At 44.5% G+C, this 15317-nt stretch overlaps 1 protein-coding gene across 2 annotated transcripts in view; it reads right to left on the bottom strand.

Annotated features, from left to right (window-relative positions):
• Positions 1–4773: 4773 nt before the first annotated feature.
• The window catches only part of gabrg3 (gamma-aminobutyric acid type A receptor subunit gamma3), a 604889-nt gene continuing 594345 nt past the window's right edge, over positions 4774–15317 (bottom strand). The window contains exons 9-10 of one of the 2 annotated variants that reach the window (XM_080197967.1): positions 9179–9196; positions 4774–5052 (exon numbers count right to left, since the gene is read on the bottom strand). In XM_080197967.1, coding sequence (XP_080054093.1) covers positions 4774–5052; positions 9179–9196 — 297 coding nt within the window. Of the gene's footprint in view, positions 5053–6965; positions 7101–9178; positions 9197–15317 lie in introns of both variants that reach the window. The other variant, XM_080197966.1, reaches the window with a different exon arrangement.

Here is a 15317-nt window from a genome sequence, read left to right as displayed (position 1 = left end):
CTAGAACCCCCACTTTACACTGTTAGCTTCACTATAAAAAAAAGCCTGAAAAAGTTACCCCTTGCTGAGTGAGGCATAACTGGGTTGTTAATAGTGTAATAAGTTCATCATTACCGCTAAACATTCTCGTGAACCTCACAAAGCTAATTTTGTATTTGTGGAATGCTAGATTTCTCCATGGTCGGATCCCCCACTGGCAGCTTTTTGGGGTGGAGAGCTCGAAACTGAAAAGTTGGGATTCCCTCTGGGTGCACTTCAATCATACAGTGATTTTATGCTGGGCGGGATGGAGCAGGATGGGGTGGGCAATGCCTCACACAGCAAGCCCCCCATCTTGCCCCAATTGAGGCCCTTCCACGACTGATTACAGGCCTCAATTTTGAGACAGCCAAGGGATTGAACTTGTGTGGGGAAAGCTTTAAAACAGAAGAGAGTTGTATCCTGTGCGGGTGAGGGTTGTGGGGGTCAGGGTGTCTCAGCCTACTTCTGAAGTTGAGCCCACCCGCTAAGGTCTGGTGACCTCTGGGCCTCACTCAACACCCCACTCCCTCATCCCCAGCCTCTCCTCCGAAACTGCAGTCACCCCCTTCATGACCATCCCCCCATCCAACTAGGGTCTTCCCAATCCTTCCTGTCCTGTGATAATAGAAACATAAGTACTAGAAGCAGGAATAGGCCATTCAGCCCTTCACGCCTGTTCTGCCATTCATTTTGATCATGGCTGATCAACAAATTCAATATCCTGATTCTGCTTCCCCTTATATGATTTGATTTCTTTGGCCCCAACAGATACATCTAACTTCCTCTTGAAATCAGACAATGTTTTGGCCTCAACTCTTCCTGTGGTAGTGAATTCCATATATTCTCCTCACCTCAGTTCTAAAAGGTTTACCCCTTATCCTCAAACTATGACCCCTAATTCTGGACTCCCCCATCATTGGGAACATTCTCTGAGATCCTCTCTCACTCTCCCAAACTCCAATGAATATCATCCAGGCCGACTTAATCTCTCCTCATATGACAGACCTGCCATCCCAGAAATCAGCCTGGTAAACCTTTGCTGTGTTCCCTGTATAGCAAGGACATCCTTCATCAGATAAGGACACCAAAACTGCACACAATACTCCAGGTGTGGCTTCACCAATACCATATATAATTGTAGCAAAAAATCCTTTTCCCTATACTCAAATCCTCTTGCTATGAAGGCCAACGTACAATTTGCCTTCTTTACTGCCTGCTCTACTTGAGGGCTTACTTTCAATGACTGATGCACAAGGACACCAAGGTCTCACTCACTATCCACCTTTCTCAATTTATACTCATTCAAGTAATAATCTGTCTTCCTATTATTGCTACTGAAGTGGATAACCTCACACTTGTCCACATTATACCGCATCTACCATGCAAATGCCCACATACTCAGCCTGTCCAAATCACGCTGAAGCCTCTCTGCATCTGCTCACAGCTCACCCTCCCACCCAACTTTGTATCATCTGCAGATTTGGAAATAATGCACTCAGTTCCCTCTTTTCCAAATCATTAATATATAATGTGAACAGTTGGCATCCTAGAACAGATCCCTGTGGAATTTCAATAGTCACTGACTGCCAATCAGAAAAGGACTCATTTATGCTAACTCTTTGCTTTCTATCTGCTAATCAGCTTTCTAGCCATCTCAAGGCATTATCTGCAAGCCCATGTGCTTTAACTTTGCACAGTAGCCTGTTATGTGAGACTTTGTCGAAAACCTTCTGAAAGTCTAAATCCACTGGTTCTCCTTGATCAACTCTACTAGTTACATCCTCAAAAAGTTTCAATAGATTCATCAAGCTGATTTCCCATCTGTGAATTCATGTCAACTTTGTCTGATTATACCACTGCCTTCTAAATGCCAAGTTATTAATCCTTGATAATGGACTCTAGCATCTTCCCCAGTACTGACGTTAGGCTCACTGGTTTATAGTTCTCTGTTTTCTCTCTACCTCCCTTTTTGAATTGCTGGCTTACATTAGCTATCCTCCTCCAATCTGTAGGAACTATTCCAGAGTCCAAAGAGTTTGGAAAATAACCACCAATAGATCTGCTATTTCCAGGGCCATTTCTTTAAGTATTCTGGGATGTAGATTATCAGGCCATGAAGATTTATTCATCTTCAATCCCACCAATTTTCCCAAAACGATTTCCCTGCTAATGCTGATTTCCTTCACCTCCTCACTAAAACATGTTTCTCTCAGCACTCAATCATAATCATTTATCATAATCACTTATTCTTGAACAATCTTAAAATTGAGGATATATTTAGCTATTTAAATGTAAAGTGAAGGATACAGAAGTGTTTTAACTTCCTGATTCACTTATTTTAAAATGCTTTAATGTGATTGATAGCCTGCCTGTTGATATCACCACTGATGCACCCCAAGACATCCCTTAACCTGGTACCAGATGTAAACTGCTGTCAGAGAAAGGGACAACTGTGCCACAGAGCTCATTAGCTCTTTGAGGTTGTACGTTGAGGACAAAAATTGGGAGCAGGAGTCGGCAATTTGGTTACTTGAGCCTGCTCTGCCATTCAGTAAGATCATAGCTGATCTGTCTGTGCCCTCAACCCCACTCTCCTTCCTCCCCTCCCTCCCCATGAGTCTTGCCCTCCTTGTCGATCAAACATCCGTTTAACTGAGTCTTGAATATATTCGATGACCCATTGGTATCTGGGGAAGAGAATTCCAAAGACTACTGACCCTCAGAGAAGAAATTTCCCCTCATCTCAGTCTGAAATGGGAGACCCTTTATTTTGAAACTGTGCCCCCTAGTTCTAAACTCCCCCCACGAGGAGAAACATCACCTCAGCACCCATCCGGTCAAACCCTCTCAGAGTCTTACATGTTTCAATAAGACCACCTCTTATTCTTCTAAACTCTGATGAGTATTGGTGCAACCTGCTTAAAGTTTCCTCATAAAATAACCCCTTCATCCCAAGAATGAGATTAATAAACCTGCTATGAACTTTTTCCAATACAATTGTATGGAAGGTCAAGTGGCAAGCATCCAATCACTAGATCCAGCCATTCTTTGAGTTTATATACATCACCTGTAAGAAATGATTGGAGAACGGGCTTGTGTTCACTCATGTTTTATATAGGAAAATGGCATAGGCCATTTGGCCCTTTGAGCCTGCTCCGTCATTCATTTTGATCATGGCTGACCATCAAATTCAATATCCTGATACCCCCCTTTCCTCTATATCCCTTGATCTCTTTAGCCCTTAGAGCTATATCTAATTTCTTCTTGAAAGACAACATTTTGGCTTCAACTACATTCTGTACAGAAACATATATTCAATGACCTACTGTTCTCTGGGGATGAGAATTCTTAACTAGGAATGAGAATTTCTTCATTGTTTCTCTTTAATTGATACCATATTCTCATCCAATTCTTCCTACAAAATTTCATGTTTTTGATATGGCTGACTTTTTTTTGGTTGGTTTTCATGATTTTGATCATGGTGGAATAAATATGATGTAGATTTCTTCCAAGGGATGAAACCCAGATCAAAGTTGGTGGCCAGTAGAAGAACCACATACATAACAGTCATGTTCATTGCAGTGAACCTATAAAAGGAGGCAATTCTTAATTATTTCCTTGTTTTCTACTTGTCTATTCACGTAGATGGATTCGCTGATATCTCCACTGGTGCCACTCATTTGACCCACCAGAAGATGCACCCCAGTGATGTGGGAAGCACCCCTGTTTGTGCCCTGGGTAAGATGGGCAAATATGCCACTGGAAGTGGCGTCAATGAGAATTAGCCAACACACAAAAACTCAGATTGGCGATGCTGTTTTAACTTGGGTACGCAAATATTAACTCAGTCCTCAAAGGGCTAAACAGAACTGTGATCACTTTTTTGAGGATGAATGAATGGAGGAGAATGCACCACCTTGGAGCTACTTAAATGTTTCATCAATATTTTCAGCTAGATTATCTCAGTCACCTTTAACATCATACTACCAAAGAAACCCCACAGAAAAAATATGAAATGCTGAATAATTTTCCAAACAGTCTAACACTTTTTTTTCACCCAACACTGTTTCGAAATTTGAATTAATGAAAAGACATTGCGTACATAAACGCTCTCAGTTTTTTTTTAACCCCCCCACCCCCACCCTTCCAAAGAAAACGTTGCTTGCTTCCCAAAGACCTGTCCACACCTCTGGATTCGATCCCTCTTGTCAAACACAAATGGCTTTGCATGAATTGCCTTTTAATTTAGAAAGAATTTTTTGTTTTCCCTTGGGTTGCTATGGCCCAAAATGCCTTAATTTATTCTAATTAGCTCTTTAAGAGGAATATGCTTCAGTCTAGTTTGCTCTTAGCTAACTCTTTACTTTTCTTCATGCAACTATTTAAAAATCGAGGCTTTTCTGACTATCCGACAAACCTGTGAATAGTTAATCTAAAATCGCTGCTGGTTGCAAAACCGAGAATACAGTTTGTGGCGTCAAGAAGATCAGTCCCTTCTCTTCGAGATGTTCAAAAATAGGTGACCTCGGAGAGATGCCTTGTCGGCTTATGTACACTTCCCGCATCGTCTTCCTTCCGACATTTTGTTCTGAATTTCGCAGTTTTGTATTTAATTAAAGAAATGGAAAAGAAAGAACCAATGGTGTTGCTTCATCCCAGGTATCTTCATCTTTCTGACAACATCCAGAGATACGTATCAAAGTTACAGGACAGGTGTCGACGACGGAAGTCTCCACTCCTTCGGGCAGAAGCTTAAAGGTAGAGGTATCCGACCCAGTAGACAAGATTAAATAGCAAAAACGTTGTAGGAAAAAACACACGTGAATATGTGTCTAATTTCAAAATGTCTACGTGGATCCGTCCTTTGCGCCAGGAGCCTGATTTACATTCCTTGTAACAGCAGAAGAAGCTCTGGCAGTCTTTACCATCCAGGCATTCATAAACGCAGGCTTCCTCAAAGTCCTGCCAATACATTGAATTGTTTATGGTAATGACTGAAGAGGCTGGTCCCAGGTTCAATACAGAATAGTTCTAGAATGAAGAAAGAAATGAATTTTTTTTTAGAAACTGGCACTAGGTTACAAGCTGCCCGATCTAAAAACAAACTCTAATTACCAGCAGTTCATCAAATCCCAACAGCGCAGAAGGAGGCTGTTTGGCTCATTGAGCCTGGACCGACACCCAGGTCCTTCTCCCCTTACCCCACATGTTTGCCCTGCTAATCTCCCAGATACTAGCAACAATTTAGCATGGCCAATCCATCCAACCCGCACAACTTTGGACTGTGGGAGGAAACTGGAGCAAATCCACGCAGACATGGGGAGAACATGCAGACTCCACACAGACAGCGACCTGAGGCTGGAACTGAACCCCAGTCCTTGGTGCTGTGAAGTAGCAGTACTAACCACTGTGCCAACGTGCTACCTAGTTTTAATCTTAAATAATGTCTATTTCATTTGGAAAATCTGAGCAACTTGCAAGTTGATATAGAACCGTAGAATCCCTACAGTGTGAAAGGAGGCCATTGAGCCCATCAAGCTTGCACTGTCAACAATCCCACCCAAGCCCTATTCCTGTAACCCCCCATATTTAACCTGCTTGTCCCCTGATACTAAGGGACAATTTAGCAATGGCCAATCCACCTAACCCACATATCCTATGAGAAACACCTGTTTCAATTCTGGCCATTTTCTCGAATGCTTACAATTATAAAGCGGCAGGATGTTATTTTTATTACCAAATGTCACATGTAAATTACCAACAGATGAAAGAATAAAGTGGTGATTGCAACACACTCAAACAACACTCTCCAACATGTACAAGATTGCATTAGGCTTCATAAGGTATTTTGAGAATTTATATAGGATCTTGGTTGATCTGGTGTTCAGTTTTGGACTCCACGCGTAACAAAGATACACTTACATTGGAGGTGGTACAGTGAAGGTTCACTAAGTTGGCCCCTGGAATGAGGGGACAAAGGCAAAATCCTGCAGATGCTGGAATCTGAAATAAAAATGGAAAATGCTGGAAAATCTCAGCAGGTCTGACAGCATTTGTGGAGAGAGATGCTGTCAGACCTGCTGTTTTGAAACATTGGCTCTATTCTCTCTCCACAGGTGCTGTGAGACTTTCCAGATTTTTTTGTTTTTGTGCCTGGGTCGATGGGGTTGTCCTATGATATTTTTTGATTATTTCGTGGGATGTGGGTGTTGCTGGCTGGGCCAGAATTTGTTGTCCATCCTTAACTGGTATTGAACTGAATGACTTGCTTGGCCATCTTAGAAGTCAACTGCAACATTGCTGTGGGTCAGGACTCACATGTAGGCCAGACCAGGTAAGGATGGCAGATTTCCTTCCCTAAAAAACATGAGTGAATCAGATTGGCTTTTACGACAATCAGTGAAAGTGATATGCTTTCCATTAGTGAGACTACCTTCCAAATCCAGATTAGCTATGGATGGAGTTCAAATTCCACCAGCTGCTGTGGTGAGATTTGAACCCATGCCCTCGGAGTATTAGCCTGGGCATCAGGGTTACTATTCCAGCCACCATGCCACCTTTTGAAATCTCATTCAAATCTATAAAATTCTGAAGGGGCTCGATAGGGTTAACGTTGAGAGATTGTTTCCGCTGGTTGGGAATTCCCAGCTGGGAAAGGTTGGCCAGAATTTTCCAGTCTCATTCACACCGTTGTTGCTGCCAGTGAGAATGGAGAATTTGGCGCTCAGCCTAATCTCCATTCACAGCAGCGGGATTGGAGAATCCCAGCCACGGAAGAGGTTGGAGAATCCCAACCAATCTGTTATTTGCCAGACTTGTATTTCAAGTCAACGGAAGCCTTCATTCACTAGTGTCACTTTGTCACTGTCATTTAAGACCACGGTTTGCTTGATGACTGCAGACACTCATTTCGAATGAACGCTGCAATTTTCACAGGTAAGTACCTCTTGGGATCCTTTTTGCTGGGTGAAGAACCAATCGCGTCTGCGCTCCCCTTTCCAGTCTTGCTCATACTGACTCGGGAACCCATGACAGTGGGAATTGGACTTAACTCGACAGCTGAGGGTTGCATCCGGAAGCTGGGAATGCAAAAGAGTTTCCAAGTGCAGGTAAAATATTGCAACACGTACGAGCAATCATCAATACACGTATCGGAAATAATAACAGTGCTGTCATGGTTAAGCAAACTGTCTTTTTAGCACCAGCGTCTAATAACGCTTGGGGTAACATCGTGGAAGTTTCTGCTGGCCACCTGATATAGGTCGTCTCGTATGCATTGAGCCTGAATGATTTTAAGCCAGTTTAGATTGACCATCATTCCACAGCACAAGACATGAACTTACATTCACTCAGTTTCTTAATTTGGCATGACTGCTACAACTCTCGCCAACTTTTACAGATGCACCACAGAAAGCATTCTTTCTGGTTGTATCACAGCTCGGTATGGCTCCTGCTCCATCCAAGATCGCAAGAAATTATACAGGGTTGTGAATGTCTTTCATAGAAGAATCATGGAATACCTACAATGCGGAAAGAGGCCATTCGGCCCATCGAGTCTGCATCGACAAGAATCCCACCCAGGCCCTATCCCCGTAACCCCACATATTTACTCTACGAATCCCTCTGACTTCCCCCAGTATTAAAGTGTAATTTAGCATGGCCAATCAACCTAACCTACACATTTTTGGACAGTGGGAAGACCACCCGGAGGAAACCCATGCAGACACGGGGAGAATGTGCAAACTCCACATAGACAGTCACCCAAGCTGGGAATCGAACCTAGCTCCCTGGCACTGTGAGGCATGATGTGGGTATGCCGGCGTTGGACTGGCGTAAACACAGTAAAAAGTCTGACAACACCAGGTATTATCAAATAAATAGGTTGGACTAAAACCTGGTGTTGTCAGACTTTTTACTGTGAGGCAGCAAGTGCTAACTACTGTGCCACTGTGCTATCCCACAGTCTGTAGCCCAATCCATCGTGCAAACCAGTCTCCTATCCATTGACTCTGTCTATACTTCCCTGAGACACTATTGTTGGCCCACCATGGCAAAGTTTATGTTGAAGATCCAGGAGGAGTGAAGAGCCAGAAGATCGTGCCCATTGTATCTACCCGGCAGGTCTAGGAACTTACAAACCACCACATTAGCATTTGGAACCAGACATCAGGGTGCTGTTTCCAGGCCAACACTAGAAGCATCGCCAGTAACATCCTTTTGATCTCATGTATCTACCATTATAAAATATTGCTGTGGCACTTTCATTTTTTACTATTCTCTTCACAGAATGTGAGCATCACTGACTAGGCCAGGATATTGGGCAGCACAGTGGCACAGTGGTTAGCAGCACTGTCTCACAACGCCAGGGACCTGTGTTCGATGCCCAGCTTGGGTCACTGTCTGTGCAGAATCTGCATGCTCTCCTCCTGGTGCTCCCGTTTCCTCCCACAATCTGAATGACGTGCTGGTTAGATGCATTGGCCATGCTAAACTCTCCCTCAGTGTACCTGAACAGGTGCTGCAGTCTGGCGACCAGGGGATTTTCACAGTAACTTCATTGCCGTGTTAGTGTCACAAGCTTAATTGTGACTCTAATAAATAAGCTATAAAGATATTACCTTTTCCAAATTGGCCTTGAGAAGGTGATGCTAAGCTGCCTTCATGTTGTATAGGTACTTAAATAATGGAACGTTAAAAACACAAGCAACATTAGTCTTACCATTACCCGGATAGCAATATTTTGAGCTAATTAACTTTTAGCTCTTTTCTTTCACGATTCTCCAATTTGGTTGCAAGCTGATGTTAGGCAAATCCAATGTGAGTCCTAACGTATGAAAGGATTTCATGTAACAACTCATAAAATGCTTTCCAAGATGACTGGGCCCTCACTGTGAGGTAAATATTTGTCTTGTTTCCAGCACACAGATCCAAGCACCAGGGGTACTTGTTAATGAAAATAAAATAAAGCAGAAAAAAAAAGGAAAATAAGCAATTCCACCTCTGTCGCTCACTAACCACAATGCTGTCACTCAAACGTTCAGCAGTGTAACTCCCACCATTGTTATTCCAATCATGCTGCTTTTATATGAGCTCCAGATTCCAGTTATTTGACAGGGAATTGACTGCACACACAGACCAGGGGTTTCTGATGGTAAACCATCCTTTCTCTTGACCTCTCTGCAACCCTTGGCACCCAGCACCGCAGTGTCAGGGTAGATTTGCTCTTCCACTCCACAGTCTTTTCTAACTTAGCGCTCACTCCTCATTGCGTTCATGCCTCTTCTCACCCTATCCCTCTCTTACTCTGACCTAAAGATATTTCAAATTTTTTTTTTAAGTTTATTTATTTGTGTCACATGTAAACTTATATTAGCACTGCATTGAAGCCACTTTGAAAATCCTCCAGTCGCCACACTCGGGCACCTTTCAGGTACGCTAAGGAAGAATTTAACATGGCCAAAGCACCTAACCGGCGTGTCTTTGTGGGAGGAAATCGGAGCACCCAGAGAAAACCCATGCAGACATGGGGAGAATGTACAAACTCCACACAGGCAGTGACCCAAGCCAGGAATCGAACCTGGGTCCCTGGCCCTGTAAGGCAGCAGTGCTAACCATTGTGCCACCACGCTGCCTGTGTCACAAATCAAGTCTGTGGCCCAGTGATGGAATAGTGCAGCATCTTTTCTATGACTAGTAAATTAGGTACACTGATTCATGAGGATGGTACATACAAACTCAGAGCAGGAGTAGGCCACTTAGCTCCTTGAGCCTGCTCCGTCATTCAATAAGATCATTACTGATCTAATTTTAACCTCCTGCTACTTCCGATAACTCTTTGCCCTCTTGTTTATCAAGTATTTGCTCTCCTCTGCCTTAAAAATATTCAGATACTTTGCTTCCACTGCCTTTTGAGGAAGGGAGTTCTAAAGACTCACCATTCTCTGAGAGATAAAGATTCTCCTCATCTCTGTCTTAGATGGGCGATGACATTTAATCCCTCTTGGACAGTATAAAACCCATCACATTTTCCCTCTGTTTAAATCTGAAGAAGAGTCATGTGGACTTGACATAGAATAGAATTAAAGAATCCCTACAGTGCAGAAGGAAGCCATTCAGCCCATCGAATTTGCACCAACAACAACCCCACCTCGGCCCTATCTCCATACCCGACATATTTACCCTGCTGATCCCTTTAGTCCTGGGACACTAAGGGTCAATTTAGCACAGCCAATTTACCTAATCTGCACATCTTTGGACTGTGGGAGGAAACCGGAGGGAGCCCACGCAGATACAGGGAGAACGTGCAGACTCCACACAGACAGTCACCCAAGGCTGGAATTGAACCTGGGTCCCTGGAGCTGTGAGGCAGCAGTGCTAACCACTGTGTCACCGGTGACTTGAAACATTGGGTGGGATTTTACAGTCTTCCTTGGTCAAGGTAAGCAAACAATTTCGTTGTCTAATTCTGTGGCGGGCAGGGCAGTAGAATTCCGGTGATTGAATGTAATTTTGCATGAGTGCCAACAGTGAAGTGGGCGCAAAATATTGTGAGACTCGGGAAATGAGAATCTCGCTGGTGAGATTGTCCACGTTCCTCACCAGTGATATAACAAGGTTTCCACCCCCTGCCCCCCACCCCCCACCCCAAGGAATGCCAGGAACCTTATTTCAATACATTTCCATATAATCAGTGGGGTTCCCCGCCATATCGTCTGCCAACGTTTGGAATTCTCCCTTCACCGACGTGAGGTCATGTCCTGAGATCAACAACGGCTTTGCAAAAATGGGAACCAGGCAAAGGGAACTTGCTGGGGGCACACTGGTAAATACAGCCCCTGGAGGGAGGGGGGGTTGACATGCCATGGGTAGACTACCCTGGCACTGCTTGTACACTGGCCGAATATGATGGCACAATCGTTAGCACTGCTGTCTCACAGCGCCAAGGACCTGGGTTCGATTCCGGCTTAGGTCAATGTCTGTGTTTAGTTTGCACATTCTCCCCGTGTCTGCATGGTTTTGCTCTGGTTTCCTCCCACAGTCCAAAGATGTGGGGTTTGGGTGGGTTGGCCATGCTAAATTGTCCCTAGCTGGGGAAAAGGCATGGTGGTATGGGGGTAGGGCCTGGGTGGGATTGTGGTCAGTGCAGACTTGATGGGCCAAATGGTCTCCTTCTGCACTGTAGAATTCTACGATTTCTCTCACTGCCTCGGCACCCAGCTCTGGTACTGGCTTGTGCTGAGGGGGCCAGGTGGGGAGCTCCATTGAGGAATGGTGGACGGTTCCCTTTATCAGTTGGGAGGCTTCCCCTTTTGCATATCAGGGGAGGAGGACCTTATCTTTCTGATCAGTGAATACAAGCCTAGCCTGTCCTCAGAAGACAACCTGCCCATTCCAGGTATTTGTCTAATAAATCTCCGAACGGCTGCCAATGCATTTACATTCTTCCTTAAATAAGGATGATAATACTGTACATGGAAGATTCTATGGTTTTGAACTCCAGGTTATGGTTAGAGGACGTGAGGAGATGAAAATCCCAGTCAATAGTGTGCAGTACCTACTAGAACTCATAGGGGTTTACAGCATGGAAACTGGGCCTTTGGCCCAATTTGTCCATGCTGCCCCTGTGCATAGACAGGGGCAGTGTAAGACTCATGGGCAATGCCATTTATCATGTCAAAAGTGCAAAGCTGTGTGGCAATAAGTTGTCCATTCACTCAGTAAACACAAAGCGTTCTGTTATGACCAGTGCTCACAGAGCTTTACAGATCTTTCATTATAATTCATGCAGAGTCATGTTTCAGCAGGACTTTCAGCCGAGATGAAAGAGGTCACTAACTGATGCAGTAGACTGGGCACATACCTGTCACTGTAAATACGCTCCAACAAGTTACAATATCTCAAGACTACTCTGGCTGTGTGACAACATTAAAGAAGATGGATTCAAATTAGAGAAACGTTCACACATCACGCACTATTGACTTCTGTGGAAGAAGCCCCCTCCCCCCCGCCCAGGGCATTCTCCTACACCAGTACCTGGAAGGACTCGGGAGATGTAAGCGTAACTCCGATTTAACGGGCAGGATTTTTTTTGGGGGGGTTGGTTGGGACCCATTCGCTAGGGTCATTTCTGGGTCCCTAATCTCATACTTGGCTCGCCCAATGTGACCTTTTTGTGGTTTTGGAAAATTAGTGGGCAGAGGGTGTGATTGCCATCCAGTTAGGTTGGTAGGCATTTCCCTGATGCACAAGGACTAACATCAGGCCTTCCAGTGGTCAAGGATTGTCAGGAGTGGGAGTTGCTCAAGTGTGCCGGTAAGCATGGTACTACCTCCATCCTGGGTGCTGGCCACAGGTTACATAGGTAATTGATTTGATTTATTATTGATTTGATTTGATTTATTATTGTCACATGCATTAACACACAGTGAGAAGTATTGTTTCTTGCTGGCTACACGAAGCATACCTTTCATAGAGAAGGAAAAGAGAGAGAGTGCAGAATGTACAGGTATAGTCATACTAGGGTGTAGAAAAATTCAACTTAGTACAAGGTAGGCCCATTCAAAAGTCTGATCAGAGTCTGAGGGAGGAAGCTGTTCTCGAATCAGTTGGTACGTGACCTCAGATTTTTGTATCTTTTTCCCAACGGAAGGTGGAAGAGAGAATGTCCGGGGTGCGTGGGGTCCTGAATTATACTGGCTATTTTTCTGAGTCAGCGTGAAGTGTAGACAGAGTCAATGGATGGGAGGCTGGTTTGCGTGATATACTGGGCTACGTTCACAATCCTTTGTAGTTTCTTGTGGTCTTGGGCAGAGCAGAAGCCATACCAAGCAGTGATACAACAGAAAGAATGCTTTCTATGGTGCATCTGTAAAAGTTGGTGAGAGTCATAGCTGACATGCCAAATTGAGTGAGTCTCCTGAGAAAGTAGAGGCTTTGGTGGGCTATCTTAACTATTGTGTCAGCATGGGGGGACCAGGACAGGTTGTTGGTGACCTGGACATCTAAAAACTTGAAGCTTTTGACCATTTCTTCTTTGTCTCCATTGATGTAGACAGGAACATGTTCTCCTTTACACTTCCTGAAGTCGATGACTATTTCCTTCATTTTGTTGACATTGAGGGAGAGATTATTGTCGTTCCACCAGAAGAAACCAGAATAAGTTGACCAGAAGGGTTAGGACCTTTGAAAATTAGGGTGCAAGCCCTCCTGGGTAATGAATTGGATCCTCCAGTTCTGATACATTACTGCTAGGAGGCCACAATGGTTGTATGTACGACCTTTCGTTGTGATTAGTACACCATGATTGAAAATCCAATTGGCATTGGCAAAGGACCCCTAATTATACACTTCTGGGGCCAAGCAGGCAACCATCCTTACATCTCCATAATCCAATGGAGATGAGAATTTGCCTTGGAACCAACCTGACAGAATTTACTTCCTGTTTCCTCCTCTCGCACCCTCGCTCCCTGACCAACCCCCTACACCCCCTCCCCCAGCATGCACACACATACAATGAAGCCTTCCCTTCTATCCTGTTTTACTCTTTCATGGGAAGAGCAGAATGGTGGTAGCATGGTTAGCACTGCTGCCTCACAGTGTCAAGGACCGGGTTCAATTCCAGCCACAGGTGACTGCCTGTGCGGAGTTTGCACATTCTCCCCGCATCTGCGTGAGTTTCCTCCGGGTGTTCCGGTTTCTTCCCACACCCGAAAGATGTGTGGGTTAGACGGATTGGCCATGCTAAATTGCTCCTTAGTGTCAGGGGGGTCAGCAGGATATATGATGGTTATGGGGATAGGACTGGGTGGGATTGTCAGTGCAGGCTCGATGGGCCAAATGGCCTCCTACTGCACTGTAGGGATTGTATGATTCTATGTGGGTGTCATGAGTTAGGCCAGCATCATATTATCCATCTCTGGTTGCCCTTGAGAAGGTGGTGGTGAAATGCCTTCTTGAAACGCTGCAGTCTGTGTGGTGTCGGTATGCCCGCAGTTAGGGAGGATGTTTCAGGAGTTTGACCCAGAAACTATGAAGGAACAATGATGCCTTGCAGTGAAAACTCTATCTGAAGATGTGTTGGGGAGATGGCCATCTAACATTTGTGTCTTTTTTGTCATTGCAAGTATAGAGGAGTTCCCCAGGCAACCACGGCGGTGACCCGAGTACAGGAATATCGCACAGAACACCGTGCATCAATGTTTTTATGCACCAATGTGGCTGCTCACAGTTCAGCAATGCAATTAATGAGTTTGAAGAGTTAGCATCAGCTGAGGAGTGCATGGTGATGGTGGCAGAGAAACAGAACCTGTAGAACAGCTCACTATACACGTCCATGTCAACAGTCTGTGTTTTGTGTCAACATGTCAACATTGTGCATCTGTGGTGTTTGATGTTGCACATGGAAATCTGCAGGATTCGAAATCCCAATGCTTTGTTGATGCTGCCCTAAAATGCACTGACAGAACAGCCTTTGTAAATAGATTGGTTGTATGAGACATATTGAGTGATCTCCCAGAACCAATTCACCTTTCACCTCTTTGTACTGTGGGCCCTTGATAAACTTGACGACTTAACAGATATTGATGGGGGATTTCGTGGATCAATACGATTTATGATTGGATATCACAGCCATAGAGTTCTCCTGAAGGTCGAAACTGTCAGCATCTGACATTATCCAATTGCCAATATCAATGGAGTGCAAGTTTAATCATTTCATAAGCAGGCAGTGCTACAGAAATGCATTTTTGATATTGACACACGGGTTTTGTAATCATTGCCACTTTGTTCTCAGGCAAGAACAAAGAACAGTGCAGCATAGGAACAGGCCCTTCGGCCCTCCACACCTGTGCTGATCACCATGCTTGCCTAAACTAAAACCATATATACTTACGGAGTCTGTATCCTTTCATTCCCATCCTATTCATGTATTCGTCTAAATGCCCCTTAAATACCTCTATCATACCTGCTCCCACCACTTCCCCAGGCAGTGAGTTCCAGGCATTCACCACCCTCTGTGTAAAAAACATGTTTCGCACATCTCCTCTAAACTTTTCCCCACGCACCTTAAACCTACGTCCCCTAGTATTTGACCTCTCTAGCCTAGGAAAGCGCATCTGACTATCCACTCTGTCCACGCCAGTCATAATCTTGTAAACCTCTATCCGGATGTGGAGATGCTGGCGTTGGACTGGGGTAAAACAGAAAGAAATCCCACAACACCAGTTTAAAGTCCAAACAGGTTTATTTGTAGCAAAAGCCGCAAGCTTTCGGGACAGCCTGTCCCTTCGTCAGGTGGC

The sequence above is a fragment of the Carcharhinus amblyrhynchos genome, chromosome 10 (genome assembly GCF_965287045.1).
Source record: "Carcharhinus amblyrhynchos chromosome 10, sCarAmb.v2.hapA, whole genome shotgun sequence".
In the NCBI taxonomy this organism is placed as follows: Eukaryota; Metazoa; Chordata; class Chondrichthyes; order Carcharhiniformes; family Carcharhinidae; genus Carcharhinus; species Carcharhinus amblyrhynchos.
Note: the sequence above shows the minus strand (reverse complement) of the source record. Positions and strands in the feature narration are given on the sequence as shown.